The 22,498-nt window shown below is 40.7% G+C and overlaps 1 protein-coding gene across 1 annotated transcript; it reads right to left on the bottom strand.

Annotated features, from left to right (window-relative positions):
* Positions 1-3,719: 3,719 nt before the first annotated feature.
* On the bottom strand, positions 3,720-21,461 carry LOC306758942 (leucine-rich repeat-containing protein 52-like; the record flags this gene model as incomplete). Its single annotated transcript, XM_079244386.1, has 2 exons — positions 3,720-4,039; positions 20,813-21,461. The coding sequence occupies 2 exons, from the start codon at positions 21,459-21,461 to the stop codon at positions 3,720-3,722; spliced, it is 969 nt and encodes a 322-aa protein (XP_079100512.1).
* Positions 21,462-22,498: the final 1,037 nt, after the last annotated feature.

Consider the following 22,498-nt stretch of genomic DNA (forward strand, 5'->3'; position numbering starts at 1 on the left):
TGAAATATTGTTACGGCTATTACCTTAGTTCTCAAAATCCGGTGTACAAAGTCCAGCTGTCTGTAGTGTGTTAAGCTCTTTAATGCCAACTATGTATGCAGTTTAACAGCAGACATATTAAAGCACAATATTAATGATAACCACTCAGTTAAAGTCTGATCCAGTAAGCTATGAGAATGAGATGGTGAGCCAGCATGGACAATACCAGGATACTAAAACTGAGACAGCTAAATATAATTCAGACATCATTTCTTTTCGTAATCTTCACCTGTCAAAATCTGAAATATTACAGCCCTTTATGTCTCTTCTACCAATCTGATGCATAAGCATGATAACACCAATGCCACAGGAACTATAGCTTGCATTAATCCAAAACATCAGGTTCCTATCTTTTCCATTCAGGCGGCTTAAAGATTTCTTATTCAGTCAGTTGTGAGAAACAACCAACTGCACTGCAGCAATACAAATATACTGGAAGGCCAGAATATTGTGGAGAATAACACAGTTAAAGTGGCTTTACTGTTTCATTGTCCAAGTCCACAATAAAGAACATAAACTTATGGTTATGTTAATCCATGTAATTACACTTGTCCTCCTGGAAGAAGCCTGTAATTTGGATCAAATATTCTCTGAATAAAACAGCCCTTTGAGCCCATTTTCAGGAGATGACTGTATTTTGCATGTGTTTTCATAAATAATGTGCGTGTTGGTGTCCAAATATTCCCAGATCTTCAGTAACTACACAGAGGATGGTGTGACAAGGATTCTGTTTTAGTGTCAGAGTCAGTGAAGTCATACAGCCCCAATACTTGTTCTTAAAGCAAAAATGTGAAATGTCTGTGTCTTGATCTGAGCCATACGTAAACCTCAAATAAATCAGTTACTCTCTTCTGTGTTTTTATGAGGCAAAAACTAATTTTCATGCAAGTTTTAAGTGCATTACTGATCTACTAATTGTACCTACTTCCTTACATGAGTAAATGGAATGGCCTCAGAATGTATACACTGGCTTTTTTTGGTACACTGACACTACATGAAGACAGAACAGTGCAAGCAAACCAGTTACAAAGAGAGAAAGAAAGAGAACCAAAGAAAATTAAAAAAATCTGTCATCACAATGTCCTGTTTATGTGCCATCCAAAGGGGACCGCTGCCTAGACAGACCTCAGCATTTGGGGTTTGACTTCTCCATCTTCTCAGATGTTGTACAATTGTATTATGAGTTTCTAGACTGTGGTATGTTTCTGGACTAAGAGCGTGAAACGGCTTTACAAGACCACACATTACCTGTGCAAAAGCTTGCACAGATTTGCTTCTTATACATTATGAAATGTGCATGTAGTGTACACATTTATTCATGCACTCTAACAAAAATGGATTGTATAAAATTATGCAATTTTGCTGCTTTGAGCAATGAAACAGTTAAAATTTCACAGAGTCTGTTTATCTGATGGGTTACCACCATTCATTAACTTAGAGGACCTACAATCATGGTCCATGTGCAACTATGGTCATAAGGGTGTAGAACATTGCTGGTTCAGCCAGGTAACTGGTGTAAATCCATTTTCTCATGGTTTGGTTATATAATTTATTAAAAGAACTGAAAAACAAATGTTCATGTAATGTAAAAGTGAAAGTGCTTTACTCTGTATAGCAAAAAAAAAGAAAACCCTTCAACCAAGACTGTCAAAAAGCATCATCCATAATACTGACAGAAAACTCCTCCACTTTTTAAACGTCACATTCATATCCATCCACCAAGAATGAGTGTTTTTATGAGACAATTCAAAGAAAACTACATAATTTGAATTTGTTTATGTAGGCAAAACAACCCATAACTGCATTAATGTGTCAAGAGAGGAACTGCATATTATGTGTCAGAATTGTGTCCATTATTTTGAGCAAGACTTTTTTTTCCCCCAAAATTGTTGCAGTGATTACTTGTCACCAAGACAATCAAAGACCAAATGGCATCCATTAAGTCATAGGTGGCATTGTAAAGAGATAGTATTCCAGTCATAACTATCATAGTTTATCTATCCAAACCATATTATTATATTGCCAAAATCCAACCATGAATTAGCTTAAGTATTTTATTGTTGTATGAGTTGCATTTTTCCCCTATTGCCTGTATGGAGGAGTTTAGATGCTGTTCCTATGGGATGTGTTTTGGGCTATGAAAAAGTCATTGTTAGATTTTATTATGCGAGACCCAAAAGGAAGATTTTGAAATTGTAAGTATGACTGATTTTCTTATTTGTCTCTGTGACGGACTGGTGTGGCAGGGTGTAGCCCAGCTCACACCTGATAGCAGCTCAGATACACTATTAGACAAACGTTTGGGGACACTTACCCATTGGGTTTAATGGGGAAATGTCCAAATATTGGACTAGTACTGTAGATTCCAGCCCCCTTTGTGACACTGAATTGGAATAAGTGGGCGTAGCAACTTAACTTGGATATATGTAGTTTGACTATCAATTAAGTCGTTGATTACCTTGGCAAACATTGACAACAATTAGCTTGTAGGAAAAAATGGCTTACTGGTAAGTGTGTATCACTGCAAAAAGTTAACTGCAACAATATATTTGAGTATCCCTGTGGATTAAACTAGTTTGCTGGCAAAGATTATTTCAGTAATTCATTGACTGAGAACAAATCAAGTTAGTTACTCACTTAAATAAGTGTAATTCTGCAAAAATAAATAAATAAATAGATAATAAATAAAATAAAAACCTGTTTTTTTCATTGACTGACAGCCCAATACAATTTGCAAACCACATATTATGAACCACGGTTACCTTCACTTTTACAACTGCCCACTAAATTTACTTTGAAAACATGTCTGTTTAGAGTTAGCTAACTAACTAGCATAATGGCTAACCTTGTTGCTGTTAGCTTATAAATTAGTCAGCTTTTTTATTACTTGTTTCTAGCTAAGAACAGTGCACAAAGGCTAACAGAAACTAGCCTATATGCATATATGTAATGTTAAAGAGGTGCTTTCATAGCTTTTAGGTTTCCAAAAAACAAAATTCAAAGTTCGCAATAAAAATAAGTATTTGTCTGCCTAAGAAAACTCGGGTAAGTATTGTCAGAAAGTAAACTTCAATATTTTCCTCATTTGTTGAACAACATCATCATGACACATATTAGATTAATGACAAAACAGCAGACCAATGAGAGCAGATTGAGTCTTTCATAACAGCACATGAAGATGACAACAGGTAAGCTACTGAAACTGTGTACTGTACGGGAAATATATTGTGTTCTGTTTCAAAGTAAAGCATGTAAACTTTTCTGTTTCCCAAATTAAAAATAATGAAGCTGTAAATCACAATATGAGCTCTTTAATAACACAGCTAGCTAGCTGCCTCCAAGAAGATCATTTTCACTGACAAGAACTTAATTTTGGGTCAAAATTACCATTTCTCACTCAAACACAACACAGAAATCAACATCATACAAAATCAAACATTTGCATATATGTTCTATATATCGCCCAGTACTGGGGACCTCCACAAGTGACTAAAAAATGTAAGTCCACCATAAATGACTAGAAAGACATTCCTTATCACTGTTGAATCCCATTTCTTTGTTTGAAAGCTGAACCTGTTGAACAGACTCAAACTGACCGTTACATTAAACTTCAAGAAAGTTGTGGAGGTTGACAAGAGGCACTGTGGGAATCAGTGGTGGGCAGGGTGGGATTAGGTCTTTTAAACAGTGTGTGAGGTTTTTAAACCCCTGTTGTCACGGTCTGTTCTAGCTCTCGATGCATGACCCGTGCTTTCTTCCTCCTCCACTTCGAGCTGCTCGTCTTTCTTCTTGATGTAGCGCTCATAGAGCACCATGATGACACCCATCAACCAGGCTGACACTGTGCCAGCGGCAAAGATGACAAAGCCAATGACAATAAAGAAAAGGTAGTCCAAGGAGCCCAGAGTCTGGTGACACAACGTTCGTAGCTGGATGCCGACTTCACCCAGACGACGGCCTTGCATGTCAGCAGGTGAGCCACACACTGTCTGTCCCTCATCTGTCACACAAACATACCAAGAGGGAATGATAAGGATTAATCAGAGTGAAATGCAATATATCAGCATTTTTTGTTAGTTAAAGAAAAGCACTGATATACACTCCATAGACAAACTTGCTCTTATATCTTAAGTATCAAAAACTCCAGGCTATTGGTGTTGATACACTAAATAAACAGGTCGATTGTCTTGATTCATAATGTTCTCGACTCAATGTGACTGATATTTAAATATCTGAAAAGCTGTTTTAAATCCCAAAGAACTCATTTGAGTTTTGTGCCTATTTTTAGGCCCTATTTTCAAAAATTGCATACTAAATATGGCTATTTCATTATGGGTAGGGATAAACAGTTGCAGTATATCTCTGCAACCAACACGTCTGTTTGAATACTTTTGAAGTCATAGTTAAGGGAGATTTGTTTAGCTGTGTAAATATTTGTATGTGTTACTGGGGAGGAATACATTAAGATGGCACATAGCACAAATGATGAAAGTTTCATGCTTGCCTGAACAAAAAAAAAAACACTTTCAAGATTAATATGAACAAATGCCGTTGTGGGTCTAAACCTCTTTCAGGTCATAGAAAAACACGAGAAATCTCACAGAAGCAGAACAAGATTTTTGCACAGATGGTGGGGTCCCAAAAAGGACCATTTTAGCACAGTTTGGCACCAGCTGTTTTAAGTACAAATAATAATATATTTATTTATAAAGCACTTTCAAACAAAGTGTTGTTCATGGCAATAAAAAAAAAGAGCTAAACAGATTAATGAAAAAAAGACAAAGTGAATAAATGATTCTTTTGTTTTAATACCTCCACAGAACATGCCAGCCTGACGTCTTGAGGAAGACGGTTATGCAGTACTGGCACCCCGGCAAAAAAAAAAAGCATATTCACATTTTTTTCTCATCATAGTAACTTCTTGCAAGACTATAGCTTAGGTTTATTCAAACTATCCACAGTTCTGTAAACAGCTATGGATGACCCCTAAGATAATTGGTAGTTAGTCCTTTTATACACAGTCATGGCACCCTTACCTGCTTATGTTACTTATACATGTGGACATGTGAAGTAATTTTACATACACTACTAAATTTTCCATATTTTCACTTAAAAATAAATTCAATTAGATTCTTCCCATCAATTTACACACTATTTTTGTCACTAGGAAAGCAATAAATATTAACTAAATACTTCAAATTTCATTCAAACCCTTTGGCAGTAATGACAGCAAATCTACGGTATAAGCTTTGTCCTCAGGAAATTCTTTTCCGTCTTTTTGTTGTGGAAACATTAAAATTCAGCCAGGTGGAGCACAAAGCAAAGTGGTTTTCATGGCAATTCAGAGACTGTATTAACAAAGTGATGCTCAATGCCAGGGTTGTTCCACACAACAGAAGTCTAATAATTCATTTTTGTTTCACTACCTGAGCAGTTTTTTTTTTTTGCTTTATGTTGTCTGAAAGTCATTCAGATGCCTTTTGTGGTTAATATCTGCTATTTAGCGAGGTGTGGCTTCTGTTTGGCCACTCTTTCCTAAAGCCTGATTAGAAGAGAGCTGCCTGATGACTGTCTTTTTATCTCCACAGAAGATGCTGGATCTTGAAACTGCCAACATGTAAACATTTTAACAGGCTTGACATCATTTATGTAATTTTAAAGGACCCTTTGAGTTATAAACAAGCTAAACACTGAGTTCAATGTATCGAGTTGAAGACGAAAAAGCAGAAAACTTCACCACTTTAACAATGCTGCTTTCTCCAGGACCACAAGTTTCAGGGTGTTCCCGTGTTTTATGCTCCTGACTTGATGCTGTTTTAAATTACAACAAAGAAATCATGGATGAATTATTCAAACATGTTTTCTGCACAAAGGATTAGAAGTGACTCTGCTCTTTGTGTTTGCCTGAAAACACATCTTCAGGCTTTGGGTATGACTACAACAAAGACCTGCTGAAATCCACAAATCAGAGCAAAGCATTGTTTCCCTTCCTTCTAGAAAACTGGAAAAATATACGACATATTCAAAAACCTATCAGTCAAAATGAAATCCAGCACATGATGGATGTTGAGCTCCACAGCAGCTGACGAGGGAGTAGTTTTTCTGAATATAATCCTGAAGTCTGCTTGTGTCTTTTGTTGTTGTAAGCACAAACTGCATCACAACAGTGTTGCTGCTTCACACAGCCACTGTTTTTAATTGGCATTTTTTCAAAGCTTCTGCATTGGGGTGGGATTCCCACTGGGAGAGATCAAAAGACCTGAACACTTCTGCAGAGGGAACACTTTTCTGGGACCAGATTTCTGCACCAGCAGCCCTAAAATACACTCTTAATTTGCTGGTATGCTCTGTGTTGAAAATGTGGTTTGCACTCACACGTGGACCAGAACAATGCACACGTACACCCTGCAAGATGTTTCAGGGAAATGCAGAGCATAGGGCAGCAGATTAATTATGTTTGTTGTCTTACCACCTTACATAACAACATGCCAAGTTGATTAGTTAGGTTTTTTTTAATTCCTCCCCCAAGTGTTAAAATGTGTAATTGCATTTAAAGCTTAATTAACTGTGTAATGACTACAGAAGCCATTAGTGTCTCTATTTACAGTCCTCACTCATCTGCCAGTTCTTACATGAGTTCTGTCTAAACATCATGGTTGGGTACTCCTTATAATCCCGTCTGATGAAGCTAGCTCATAGTATCTGAATTTCAAGACAATATCAAGCAAAACGACAAAAGATTAAATTTTCTGTTTGTTTTTAATAGAATTGATTTGCCATTGTTCGTGCGTTTACTAGCTGGTTGGAAGTGCAAAAACTTGCTCTGTCAACCACTTCTTTTGTTACCCTATTAGCTATTTAGTACTTTTGCTGTAGTAACTGCGTTTACCAGTCACTTTATTAGATATAGCTTGCTAGAACCAGGTTGGACCCCTTTAATCTTTGGAAATGAGTTAATTCTTGGTATCATAGGTTCAACAAGGTGTTGGGAACAGAAGCCAGATTTGACCTCTTGTCTTTGTATCTTTGCCTTTGCTTTGGTAAACATTGTAAGGAACGCAGCAGCTGTTCTTAGTGTAAAATAAATAGTGAGAGCAAAGCACACTGGAAACTTGGATGGAAATTTTCCCGGGATGAAATGTTGTCTTTTGTGAAATATTCAGTTTTTTTGTTTGTTGTTGTTCCTTGCACTTCATTAGCTGCCAGCTTTTTTATTTTTAGCTGGTTATTCAATCTCAGCTATTTATTTGACACATCACGTATGGTAATTCCATACACGTTTTTTCAAGCTAAGGGACCCATCACCAGTCCTCAAGGCCCACTGTCCTGCAGACTTTCCATGTTTTAATGCTTCAAGACACCTGAGTTAACTTAACGGCTCAATTGCAGACTTGTGCAGAACTTTGTGATCACTGATTTAGCCAACTACTACCTGTTTAAGCATCAGTATAGAAACTAGTAAAAAAAATCGATACTCAGATACTCATGTAAAATGAAGTATCTAGTTATATATTGTATAACACGGGTAGTAATGTTTAAATGCTACCTTTAGAACGGCCACTTCCAACTATTTTGAACAAGCACTGCAGCAGGCAGCACCTCCCCCTACAGCAGCTACCTGGTGGACCCATTGTTTACACTGGTGACGAATTTCAAAATGGGAGCGGACAAAGCAAGGTAGAAATACTGAAAAGTAAAATCGTTATTTGTACTTTGAAGCAATGCTTCACCTGATTTGTGTGTCGACACGTTCAGTAGCAGACTTATGCAAAGCTTTGATATTACTGATTTATCTAACTACTACCTGTTTAAGCATAAATACAGAAACTGCTCATTAGTTATGGATGGATGGATGGATGGATGGATGAATGGATGGCTGGCTAGCTAGATGATGGACGGATGGATGGATGGATGGATGGATGGATGGCTGGCTGATGGATGGATGGATGGATGGATGGATGGATGGCTGTCTGATGGATGGATGGCTAATAGATGGATGGATGGATGGATGGCTGATGGATGGATGGATGGATGGATGGCTGATAGATGGATGGATGAATGGATGGATGGATGGATGGATGGATGGATGGATGGCTGATGGATGGATGGATGAATGGATGGATTGACTGGATGGATGGATGGATGGATGGCTGGCTGGCTGATGGATGGATGAATGGATGGATGGATGGATGGATGGATGGCTGGCTGATGGATGGATGGATGGCTACCTAGCTAGCTGGATGATGGATGGATGGATGGCTGGCTGGCTGATGGATGGATGGATGGATGGCTGGCTAGCTAGATGATGGACGGATGGATGGATGGATGAATGGATGGCTGGCTAGCTAGATGATGGACAGATGGATGGATGGCTAGCTGGCTAGCTGGATGATGGATGGATGGATGGATGAATGGATGGATGGCTGGCTGATGGATGGATGGATGGCTGATGGATGGATGGATGAATGGATGGATGAATGGATGGATGGATGGCTGATGGATGGATGGATTAATGGATGGATGGATGGATTGACTGGATGGATGGATGGATGGATGGCTGGCTGGCTGATGGATGGATGGATGGATGGATGGCTGGCTGATGGATGGATGGATGGATGGCTAGCTGGCTAGCTGGATGATGGATGGATGGATGGATGAATGGATGGCTGATGGATGGATAGATTAATGGATGGATGGATGGATGGATGGATGGGTGGGTGGATGGATGGCTAGCTGGCTAGCTGGATGATGGATGGATGGATGGATGGATGGATGGCTAGCTGGCTAGCTGGATGATGGATGGATGGATGGATGGATGGATGAATGGATGGCTGATGGATGGATAGATGAATGGATGGATGGATGGATGGATGGATGGGTGGGTGGGTGGGTTTTGTCTAAACGGTACGTTGTCGTGGCAAAAAAGACCACGATATCTTCACCAAAACATTTTCTTATAGCTCTTTGCTAGGTAGCTTACTTTGGTCCCTTTTTTGTCTGAAACCATAGAAACCATGTTACAAGTTGTACACCTGTTTATAGGAAAAATAACAATTTTCTCCTCACAAGTTGTTTTTACATAAAGTATTTTTGATTTGATCAAACATCCAATCAGAATCATCCAATCCTTACTACTTAAGGAGTAGTATTTAAATACGCCTTAGGCTTCCTTCTGCTTCTTCACAAACAAGATATAAAGTTACGCCAATGTGCATGCTTGTTTTGTACTGTATATTTGTTTGAGATAAAAAAAAAAAAAAAAGTAAAATTAAAAAAATAAAACAAAATGCTTCATGTAAACACCTCCACCTATCTGATCAACTGCGGGTGTTTAAACCATTTCAGTCTGATCAACAAAAAAGAAAAACTGTTTTCCCTCATTCCACCCATTTCTGTGGTGTGTGTTATTTTTGCGCAATCGAAACACTCGAAATGACGAGTTGTTAATGCCACAGTAAAGCAAAAGTGTTCTAAAATATACCGTATGCTTCATTCTCACGCACATTCCTCCAACATAAAATCTTCTGAATCTTCTCAAACTGCATGTCAAAAGCATTATGATTGCATTACATCTTTGCATTCTATAAACACAGTAGTTTGGATATCTTTGTCTTGCATCTGTGTAAAAATGTCAGCTAGAATCTCTTATCACATTGATTTCAAACACATAGAAGACCCATTTAAACGTCATGAGTGTAAATTTGTGGGACTTTTCTCCACATGCCGTTGTGGCCTTTCCTATAAGACTTAATCCAAGATCCCAAAATCAAGAGTATTAAGCTAAATTATGTGTGTATAGCTGTTTGTCTCTTTGTCTGAAATCTTTGATGAGCTGTCAGTCTGTCCAGGCTGTTCTCCACCACTTACCCAACGTCCCCTGGACAGGCAACAGAAGATGGACTTGGACTTCTTTGCTAGTTTGCTAAACAGCAGGCAAAACACTTTCTTAATGTGTGAAAAAATAAAGACTTGAGATGGTGGGAGGAGTGATCTGACAGAGGATGACAGCAATATACTTTTCCTTCCCATCAATTCACTTGACATTTCAATTTTCACAGGATGTAGGGAATGTATGTTTCCTTATATTTTATTCATTTTGTGTCTAAATCTCTATTCTTATCCTTGGAGGAGCTTTTCTTCAGCTCAGATATCTGAAAATGAGCTTGCAGCTGATGAAAATGTGAAGAGTCTGTTTGGATAAGCGCTGTCTGCCACAGAAATATCAAAGACAGCTCTGATCCTCTCAGTGGCTGTTGTTGCACTGTTCGTACGGACTCCAGCGATACCAGCCTGCATCACTTCTTTCCATGGCGCTCACATGTACGCTCACTCTCTACATACTTTCTATACATTGAAATCTCCCACTAAGACCTGTCAAACAGCGGTTTTCCATGTCTGTCCTTGCAGAGTCTGCTAATGTTTATCTACAAGTGCTTAACGGCCAAGAAGGAAACCCCTCTGGCCTCACCCCTCCATCTCCCCCCCAGGGGACTGGCATCGAAGAAGAGGGCTTTTCCTCTCTCCTTTCACCATCCACACTCTATTTCAAGACCTTCTCCTTATGTAACAGCCAAACGGGTGCTAATCTAGCCAGGAAGGCGAGACAGAGGAGAATCTGTCGGTTCCTTCCCGAGGCTTTATTTCTCACTCTCTCGTTTGCTTGCTCACCATAGCTGCATTTCCTAAGCTGTGGAGGCAAAGCAAAGTCATGCTGCCTGGGCCAGGTGAGATCCAGATGAGATATAATGAAACTTCAAACAATGAATGTCCCTAAAAAAAAATGTATTTTACTGCAAAATAACTCAAATACTGAACATTTGGTTGGGTTAATTTGCCTACAAGACAATAGATGTTTTCTGGGTTGTTTATTTCTTTAAAAAAAAAAAAAAAAAAAAGATGGAGAGACTGTATGCGGAGGGAAAGAATGTGTGCATCCATGTGTCCGCCTTCTCCTTCTTGGCAGCTGTCGCTGGGAGAGGCTCCAATCCGAATTAAGCTTGACAAAAAGGCAATGAGTGGCAGGAAAATAGGACATCTCCAACAGAAATGGTTTTAGACTCAGCCTAAGCTTCACGGGGACTGTGGCGAACTGGAGTGTGCATGTCTGTGAGTGTGTCGAGTGTGGGAGAAGCAGGGGATGCCTTTTTAACAAGCGTGGTGATTGTATTATAGCTGTGGTGTTAGAATTATAACTAGCTTCTTGCTCAGTAAGACACACTAAAAATAGCAGCTGCTCTTTTGCATGGTGATACATCCACACCAAAGCTGTAGCATTATAACTCAAAGTAAGAAATATTACAGAATATCAGACACATCTGTCAGGTTGGCAGCTAAATAACAAAGGGGTGGAGATCAATAATTGATGGTGGAGCCATGATTCATTAATTGCACCTGCTGCACCGGATCCTAACAGCTGAAAGGAGTATGGATTGATTTGTCATTTGGAGATAAAAGACGGTCTTGTTTTTGTCCAAAACTGCAGAGCAGAGAGCTGAATAAATGGGTCGAGCTGCAAGCGGAGAGTCAGGAGGCTGCATGCCAACAGTCTTCTTTCACCCTCTTTGTTATTTGATAGTCTGGCTGCGGTCACGCTCCGCTGTTGTCACCTGCGTCTCATCCCACTGAAAGATGAGAAAGGAATGCAAACTTGACTAAACTGCACAACTGAGTTGTTTGTTTGATTTACACTCGTGACAAGTTTATTGAGCACACCATGAACCTCCTTCGGCCTTCAAAACTGCTTTTATTCTTGGTGTCATAAGTTCAGCGAGGTGTTGGAAACATTCCTCAGAGATTTTGCTCCATGTTGACATGAAGCATCACACAGTTTCTGCACATCCATGATGAGAATCCCCTGTTCCACCACATCCCAAAGCTGCTCTGCTGGACTGAGATCTGGTGACTGTGGAGGCTGTTGGAGGACGGTGAACTCATCGTCATGGTGGAGATGATGTGAGCTTTGATACATGGTGCATCATCCTGCTGGAAGTTTCCATCAGAAGATGCTACACTGTGCTCAGAAAGGGATGGACATGGTCAGCAGCAGGACTCAGGTAGGCTGTGGTGGTTAAACCATGTCATGTTTGTACTAAGGCGCCCAACATATGCCAAGAAAATATCTTGTAATCCAATACCCCACCAGTAACCTGAACTGTTGATACAAGGCAGGACGGATCCTTGCTTTTGTGTTGTTTACACCAAATTCTGACCCTACCATCTGAATTTTGCAGCTGAAATGGAGACTCATCAGAACAGCAACATTTTTCCATCTTCTATTGTCCAGTTCTGGTGAGTCTGTGTGAAAAATGTAGCCTCAGTTTTCTGCTTTCAGCTGACAGGAGTGGTTATATGAGTTACAGTTTTGATGTCAAGATGACATTTTAGGCCAGACAGCTGCTGCTCACTAGATATTTTTCCTTTTTCCAAACATTCTTTGTGAACTCCAGAGATTGTTATGTGTGAGAATCCCAGTAGATCAGCAGTTTCTAAAACACTCTGGTCAACAACCATGCCATGTACAATGTCAATTAAACCCCCTTTAGTTTACTTTACATGAGTTGCTGACATGTAGTTGGATGATTAGCTATTTGTGTGAACAAGGAATTAAGTGTATAAAGTAATCACAATTACTTGTTAAAAGAATTAAAAGAATTGAGTAATAAAGTGGCCAGTGAGTCTATATTTCTGGTATAGTCTACATACGGTATAAGAGTGCTTCTTTTCTGTGGACTTCATGATTTTGAACGATGAGAAGAACCGCTGCAGGTGTTTCAGGGCATTCAGATGTGATGTGATGTGATGTAGGCAAATCCATTTCAGAGGCTTCTGTGTGTGCATCAGGAGATATGGGAACATTTATTTTCAGCCTAACAGAGTCTTTACTGCCATGTTTGAACTTTTATTATCATTTTACATAATATTAAATGTAAGTTCATGTCTCAGTTTTATACTTAAGCAATCATTAATGAAAATAATGTTGTAGGGAGACTCAGGGTTTGAACCCATTCTGAAGCTAATAAAACTACCTCTGTGGCCCAAACAAAACTGATTCCCAATATATTACATTTACGTTTGGTCACAATTCCAAAAATCAATTAGACAAGAAAATATGCAGCTTTATCATTTAAAATATCTGATATATGCTACACCCGCCACTGGGCTCTGCCACGGACACGCCCACTCCAGCCAGTTTCCTGAGCGGCCAGTCTCCTCATTACTAATCATTAACACCTGTTACCTGTTTAACCTCCAGCTATATAAACAGCAGCTCTCCACTCACTCCTTGTCGGACCTTGTAACTGCTTGCAACATTTTCTCCCATGTCCCTTCCCCGGCCCAGACTCACTCACCAGCCCTGAAGATTACTCTTGGATTGCTTTCCTGGTTTTAGGATCTCCTGTCCCGAGATTCTCCTTGGCTTGTGTTGCGCGTGCCATGGTCAGCTGTTTCACCTTACAGTTTCCAGCTGTGTGTCATTATGTCTTTTATTTCCTCTACAGTGATTGGCTGGAGTGGCATGCTAGGATGGATATAAGGTGGGAGTGCACAGAGCTCAGGCAGAGGTCACTGCCAACCTCTCCACCGGTTCCTTTTGGTTGTTTTGAGTTGGGAGTCTCCGGTAGTCCAGTTTTCAGTTTTGGTTCTTTGGTTTGATCTTCTTTTTGCTTGGGGAGCAGCCCAGATCCTACGGCCCATTGCATGGCTGGTTTGAGACTGCCCCCTACTTTTTCTTACTTTGGGCTGGGGCTCCCACCTCCTTTGGTTGCCGTTGGTTTCTTTCATAAATGTTTGTTAAATGTTGCTTGTTGGCGGTGGTTCCTATTTTTGACCCATATTATTGTTTTATTTAGGGATCGTAACCACTTGACTTCCTGGTGCTGACCCTTTGCCTGTCTCCAGGATAACCCATTTAGCTGCGTCGCCATCAACTTGCTGAGATCCTTGTTCTTCTCCTTGTTTGTGAATAAACTTGTTCTATATCTGATCTGTCTAGAAGAGTCCTTCATTAGCTACAATATAAAAACACCACATGAAAAATTACTCATCAGTATTTATTGAATGAATATGAAGTAAAAACAGAATCAGTGTGTGAAATTGCCCACATGACTAGCAGTGGCGCTTATTGGAGAGTTGGGGGGTCTTCTTAGTTGTAAATCTTTCCCAAAAAATTACTTTTTTGGGAAAAGCATTATGTTAAAAACACACCTGACAGAAAACCAGTTAAATTTCTGTTTTTATAGACATCATCACCCCGTTAATGATCAGTTAATCAACAGCATCTGGCTGCTTCTTCCATTCATTCATTTTCTTGACCACTTGTTCCAGTTAAGGGTCGCAGGGAAACTGGAGCCTATTCCAGCAACCATTGGGCAACAATAGGGCTGCAACTAACGATTACTTTAATAGTTGACTCATCTGTTTAATAATTTTTTTGATTAGTCACGATTATTTCTGTCACGCCCACCATCTGTGCTTCCAGTTGACGCAGTTCTTTTTACAGGCTCCAGTATGTTTTACCCCACTCTATTCATTTACAGCACATGAATATCCCCCTGATTCCCAGTCAGTCACAACATAATGTCTGACAGAGCTAAGTCTAAACAAAGCTATGGAGATTGCTTCGCCGTAATTGATTTCCACTCAGATTACTTCATTGCAGATTTGATCATCTTTATTGCTTTCATACATAATATCGTGGCAAATAAACATCATCTACACGCACCCTGCGGTCAAAAACCTTTTGCCCTTCCGGGCCAAACATCTGCCCAACCAGTGACACGTTCCCCCTATATACGTCACCTGCCCAGGTAACAATACAGCGCCCTCTAACAGCAACAATGAGGAAAACAGTTAAACAAATTGGCTCCTATAATGTCCTTTAGTAAGTTAAAAGAATGACTCCTGAACCAATTGAATATTAAATTTTAGCTTCACGGCTTACTACTAATTTATTTTGAAACATTCAAACTTAGCTATAGTGTCATATCCAAGCTGTACAGAATTTGCCTCAAAAAGAAAACAAAACAAATAAATAAAATAGTTTAACACAGTGATTTTCATAGAATTGCATCAAAAGGATGATTTACATCTTTAAAAAGCCTGTTTTGTATGTTAAACAACAGCACATTACTACTCTTTAATGCTAACTTAGCCATCAGGAATGCAGGAAACCATGACTCTGGGGTGCTTTTGTTTCAGATGCTCGTGCATGCCTGTCGTCCTGCTGTGGTACGCCAACTCTGCATGGCATACTACACATTTCACCTGTTTTAACTCTTTCATTAGTGTGAAATTAACTTTGGAAATACAAGGCCTGATCCTGTAATCACTCTGTCTCTGTTCAGGTTGCGCCGCTGTCGGTTTGTTCTTCACTGTTTAAGAACACAGACACTGCACAAAATGACAAAACTGCCTCCAGCGCCTTCCTGTGGTGCTTTGCAGTCATTTCCTTGATATTTAGAGTTCTTATACTGTCTGAACAGCTGTGGTTGGTAAATGGCGTTAAGTTTCCTGGGGCAGTGTTTTATTAGAAAAGCCATAATGGGCGTTTATAACACGGCTCGTTGACAATGACATTTCGCGTCAAGGACTTTTTATAATCGACGTCAACTAATCGTTGCAGCTTTAGGTGACAGGCACAGTTCATCCTAAACAGGTCGCCAGTCCATCACAGGGCTGGCTGCTTCTTACTATCATAATTTTTATTAAAGCTCTAAAAGTTGAAGGCAGTTTTTCACACATTCCTTCCTAATTTTGGCTTTTGTTTCTGCAATAAAGAATGACATGGTGTAATATGTCGTGGTGTTCATCTGAGTTTTCTCTTTCACTTTCACGTAATGAAAATATTCTCATCCTCTAAAATAAAATAGCATGATTTTAGTATTAAACATCGTTTAACATTAGCATCCTACAGCACTCAAACACACCTGGAGAAACTAGACAGGTATGTAAGAATGCTCTTGTATTACAGCTCTGCAGCTAACATGGCCTTCCTGCACACACCAAGTACTGTTGGCTTAGACTACCCACTGTGTGTGTGTGTGTGTGTGTGTGTGTGTGTGTGTGTGTGTGTGTGTGTGTGTGTGTGTGTGTGTGTGTGCTGAACTTCCTGACTGTCAGGAACAGGTCAGGAGTGGATACAGAATATCCTCGACCCTTCATCTGAACACAGGAACACCTCAGGGCTGTGTGTTGAGCCCACTGCTCTTCACACTTCTTGTAAAGGACTGCTGCCCCAACGGTGGTTGGACTGATCATGGACAAGGAGTCTGTATCCCGGCTTGAGGTGGAGCATCTTACCGGGTGGTGTAAGGATAAGAATCTTGCCCTAAATACCTCCAAGACAAGGAGATGACTGTTTGCTTCAGGACAGTCAAACAGACAGAACATCCCCCTCTCAGTATCCATGGCAAGTGTGGAAACAAGGACCTTGGAGTCAACATATCCAGCGATCTCACCTGGACCACCAACACCTCAAGCCTGTTCAAAAAGGCTCAGCAGAGACTTTTCTTCCTCAGGAAGTGTTGAAAGGCCCACCTCCTATGTAGTCTCACAGTGAACATGTCTACAGGTGCATCGCAGAGAGCACCCTGTGCAGCTGCATTACAGTCTGGTTGTACAGCAGTGGAGTGAAAGGGCTTGCAGCGAGTGGTGATCCAAGCGGATCAAGAGACGAACCTCCCAGATCTGGAATCTGTCGACTGAAAGGGGAGGCCACCAGCTTTCTCATTGACCCCACCTTGGTTTTTGCCTTGTTCCAACAAGTTATCAGCACAAGACTGTACTGGGACCAATGCAACATTTACAAACTCAATATTTGCACTTTATAACTTACCCATATCTACACTATCTTTGTATATATCAGTGTACTCAAGCACATGCTGACAGTTTGCCTTCCATGGACATTTAGGGTGCATTCACATCAGGATAGTCCACTAGACCCTGTCAAATTGTGGACTCGGCTCAGTTGTAGAGGGGGAGTTCCATGCAGACCGAGATTGGGTTCGTGCTGCATTTTGGTCAAACAAGCCAAATCATTAGCATAATATATACCCATTTTCACCTGAGGTGGCGCTGTGCTGGTATTTAGCAAAAGAGAGGACAAGACCCACGGCCATGTGAAGAAGAAAACTGTTTCCTCCACTGAGTTAAACATGGAGACGAAACTATCGCTGTTTGGGGGTTTTATTGTGTCTTGTGCAAGTATCCTGCAGAAATACACTGCAACAATGGACGCAGTATGAAAAACAAATGAGGCAGAGGACTCTTAACGCGATCACTGTATTTACCCACAATGCAATGCTACGTAAGATGCAGGAAGTGACTTTTTTTGGAGTTTGCTTCGTGTTTTTGTTCTGCTTAAAACGGGCCAAGACCTGCATTTGTAGGTGGACCAAGTCCGCTTCTTTGATCTGAATCAGAATTCGTTTGGCACACATTTCACATTTCCCCAAACAAAGCGGAATTTCCGAGCAGACGGACTGGGATTCGGATCAAAAAGGCTGATGCAAAGCTGCCCTTATTATACTCTTTGCTTGTTTGTTTTGTTATTAGCAACAAAGGAGGTATTTAGAAATGTACTTAAGTACACATATGAGCGCTTGCATGTGCACAATGACAACAAAAAATAATTTCTATTATATATTAATATTTCCGAACTGCTTAGTCCAATCAAGGGTTGCAGGGAAGCTGGAGCCTATCCCAGTAATTTTTGAGAGAGAGGCAGGGTACACCCTGGAAAGATCGCCACTCCATCACAGGCCCCTATTAATTTTCATTCATTCATTCATTTTCTGAACCGCTTAATCCAATTCAGGGTTGCGGGGAAGCTGGAGCCTATCCCAGCTGACTTTGGGCGACAGGCAGGGTACACCCTGGACAGCTCACCACTCCATCACAGGGCCTTATTAATTTTATTCCTAATATTTATGAAATAACTAAATTTTCCCTGTTTATCTGCAGGACACAAGTGTGAGATGTTACAGAAGCTGTGAATTTTCTCTTAAAGTGTGTGACAGTAATGATGGTACAGCTTCAAATAAACCTTTAATAAGTATGTTTTACTGTACAAAACTGCAGCTGGTATGTTAACAGATCTCTGTGTGTGTGTGTGTGTGTGTGTGTGTGTGTGTGTGTGTGTGTGTGTGTGTTTATACATCAGTGATGACTGAGTGCATTTGGTTGGAAATGTCTGCTTTTCTTCAACTCCTTTTTGGTCTTAATGTGGCAACAGAAGCAGGAAACAGATAAAATGTTCCTCTTTCAAACTAAATCTCTGCAATTAAAGAGGCTCAGAGGTGTGATGTAGTTGGATATGACCATGTGGACTCAAGATTTTTCATAAATTCTGTAATCTACAACAGTGCTGCGGTATTCTAGTAATTCATTATACTGTTTCCATTGTATTTAACTTTGTAGCCTATTTCCAGTCTAAAATATTGTATCTCCTGAAGCATCCATAGTTGCAGTAAATTTTATTTTGTAACTTTATACAGTGGGTCACAGGACAAGCTTAAAAATTCAGCACATTATTAATGATTAAACAAGTTTTTTTCTGGCAGATTTGCCTTCAGTCCAGCTAAAAGCAAAGCGATGTGCACCTGAAGAAACATTTTACGATGCTAACACGTTGACAACCTGTAACTTTTCTATAAATCCTCCACTAAACCAATACCTTACCAAGAATGAACAAAAAGAGGAAAAAGTCCAAAAACTAAAAACATATTTGCTTATTGGCACTTGGTCCTCTTTTCTCTCTAATCAAAATACCTGAAATGTCTTTCTCTGTCCAGAAAACTGTGTGGAAGTTGTTCAAGCTAGTTCCCATCTAGCAGCTGCAGCTATGATAAGCCAATAATCTTTAAAAAGAAAGGAAGAATGAGCCCTTTGGGGCTCTGTAGGTTTAAATATTTTAATTCAGTGAGCTGTTCTTGCAGCCCAGAGCAGATTCTTTATCTTTACCTCCACCGAACTCCAAGTTGAACTCATGCTGCATTCACTGTACCTGAGAAATTCAAAGTTAACACCAATTTGCTCAAAGCCCTAAAGCCCGTTTTCTTTCCTGTTACCTGCAGCAGCTACATTCACTTAAAGAAAATGTTTCCAACAAAATAAATCTGACATGTAATGTCCACCCTTTATTTTCATTTTATTTTCATTTTCCCAGTTTGAAGATGCAAAGTTCCCATTTATTCTGAATGCACCATCAGCATCTTTGCCATTACTAAAATAAACATTTGGTGAATATCAGCCCATAAGCAACAAAACATTAACATCCTTCAGCTAAAAACACAGTGACAGTATGAATCCACTGCTGCTGACGCATGGATTTAATCTGCAACGCCGTGCTTTAACAACCTGCGCCAGTTCAATGCATGATGTCACTCATGACAACACTGTGCCAAAAGAAGAAAAACTGGCTTTGGCCACAATTTAGATGTAAAAATGTATACATGCAGAATATTTATGCTGAATACAAACAAACTGTATTCAGGGGTGGGAGTGGGTCACTCAACACCCTGAAATACAGGCCAGAAAACATGTTTATTTCATCACTGACAAATTAGTTGTTTTAACTAAAGCATGTTACAAATATGCTATAAAGACCTAAAGACGATGCCATATTAGAAGAAAGGCCATAATACATTTGTTAACCAGAAGTTTGATGCTGATAGTTGTGTACTTTTGGTCATATCATCGTAAAATGCAAAACTGGTTTTAGTTGAACTCAATAATAAGTTGCTATCAATAATAATCAAGTTCAAACAGTGAGAGGATGTTGAATTAATGAAATGGAATCAATATAAGATGAGGACATGAAAATGGTGATGGTGGTGGTGGGATTGAGGAGGGTCCATGATGCGAAGACGTGATTCATTACATGCAACTTTTTACTGTCACTTATCCTTTGGGAGCTTTTTAATTATTTTCTCCTGATCTTTTTTTTTTTTTTTCTTTTTTTTTATCTGGTCGGTTGATCAATAGTTCAAATGACATAAGAGGTTTCTAATGATTTCAGTAGGACCTCATATAAACAGTAACCTTTCACCATTGTTTAGTGTATATAAACATGAAAATAAAGGAATTCTATTTAATGCTGGTAATGTGGTGTGTTTGCTGTGAGAGTCCTTGTGTTAAAGCAGCGGTTACACTGTGACACAGACGTCTGATAGTTCAGCAAAAAACCACCAAGTTCCAGCAAACCATGAACAGGTTTTGAGTTCAACAAATACTTTAAATAAGGTGAACTTGAAACAGTCATGCGTGTTGACAAATAAAAACTTAATTTTGTTCAATATTTCTTCCAATTTATGTGGAATTCATCACAAGTTTCTTCCACAACCTCATAGCAAACTCAAATTTATCAAGTAAGTTTAGGTTTTACAAACTCAAATCCTTCCAGCTGATTATGCAACAACAAAGACAACAACAAAATTTTCAAGTAAAACCAACTCACGTGCATTAGACTAAACTATATGTTATCTAAAGATTTTACACAAAGAAGAAATGAAGAGAAAGGACTAAAGAAGTGAATTAGACAAATAACTTCAAATTCAGGATTTAAAAATTGAATATTTGGGAAAATCTTATTGAAGTTTTAAAAGTAAAGTGCAGCCTGCACTGTGTGACTGAAAACAGCCCCCAGAAAAAGGCCAGTCCTTTATGTAACCAGGCATAATTAGCCAATAACTGGAGCATAGCAGCGTTTCACTGGTTTTGATACAAACAAGACAAAGGCTTGAATAGAATAGAATAGAATAGAATAGAATAGAACCTTGGAACTTGAAGCTCTCCAGGTGGACCCACAAGCAGAGGTCCTCGTTGTCGCACTCGCAGCTCCACGGGTTCCCGCTCAGCCCCACGGAGCGCAGGGCAGGCAGCGCGAGCAGGGACGTGATGTTTAGGACCGTCAGGTTGTTCCGGCTCACATCCAGCACCTGTAGGGCCTCATTTTCCGCAAAAGCGTCCGGGTGAATCTCGGAGAGTCCCGGGTTGTCCGTCATCCTCAGCATCACCAGACTCGCCAGGGGCCCGAACGTCCTGCCCTCGATCCGGATCAAGGTGTTGAAGGAGAGGTCTAGGTAGGCCAGCTTGCGTAGATTCCCAAACGTGGACTCGGATATTTCCGTCAGGGAGTTGTTGCTGCAGTCCAGGTACACCAGGTCGGAGAGGTAGTTGAGCGCGAGGGGCGGCAGCTCCACGATGCGATTGTTGGAGATGATGAGCTGCCGCGTGGCCAGCGGCAAGTTGGCGGGGAAGGTGGTCAGGTGCTGCCCGGCGCACTGGACCACCAGCTGGTCATCACACACGCACTTGTCCGGGCAGCCAGCGGAGATGACAGGGGACGTGACGACCCCCGTGGTGACCAGGAACACAACTATGAGCCGCAAGGGTTGCGCGCTTGGCTGCGGGGCAAGACGCATGACACCGCCGAGGGCTTCATCAACCCCGTTTGGACCGAGTCAGACGCAGTCACATCCCTCATTGAGACATCAGCAGCAAGTTGTGTCGTCCCAGAAATGATTCCCACTGAGGTCAGGCCAAGCGTGTGCCCCGTGGCGCGCTCTTGCGCGTAATGTCTCAGTTCATGCTGCCAGTTGGTTCTGGATCCAGCGCGCCAGACATCTTCACGCTGCTTCAAATGTCACCGATTTGCCGGCTTTATTTGGATGGCAGCTCGTGCGTCGTAAACCCGCACATCTTCCTCTCATGATGCTGCAGCTCGCGATGATCAGTTGCGCCACTACATGTTTGCCATCCTCTCGCTCTGTGAAATTGAATCTAACTGAGGAGGAGGGGGACTGAACTGCGGGGTGGGTGGGGGTGATCTCACGTTGTGGAGAGAGGGAGCTGGGACGTCTAAGCAGAGGAGGAAATGGAATACATTACTCATGGACGCCAGAGAAGTATAATCCATGCACATTTGGCATTTACTGCGATAAAGGTCAAGTGTGATGCTTTAAATGCAGGTTTAGGTGCCTCAGCTGAGTCTTGGTCCTAAAACCGGCCTTCCTTCCACATATCTGTATTGATCAATGCAATAACTGTTTGCAGACATGTGGACATGTGCATGCGTTCTGAGCCTTCCTCACATTGTGAGGCCAACAATGAGATGGTGACACTCTGGAAGCATCTGGTGAATGCCCATTAACATATTTACCCCACTCAGAAAATAATCCGCAATGAACTTAAAATGACCTCTACAAGCAGCAGGTGACGCGACCTGATGAGACGGGTCAGGGTGGTCTTGGCCCCTCAGTTGCGTTTCTGCTCTCTCCAGTCTCGGTGTGGAGTCCTGGGTCTATTCTTGGTTCTGTGTGTAGGTGTTGAAGTGCTGAATCAGACTCAGCACGATGGAGGAGGAAGAGGAGGAGGAGGAGGAGCAGGACAGATGTGCGGCTGACAAATACGTGAAAGAAACTATACCCCAAGCTGACAAGCCAACAACCCGCTGCACACT

The sequence above is a fragment of the Telmatherina bonti genome (assembly GCF_933228915.1).
Source record: "Telmatherina bonti genome assembly, chromosome: 7".
Lineage (NCBI taxonomy): Eukaryota > Metazoa > Chordata > Actinopteri > Atheriniformes > Telmatherinidae > Telmatherina > Telmatherina bonti.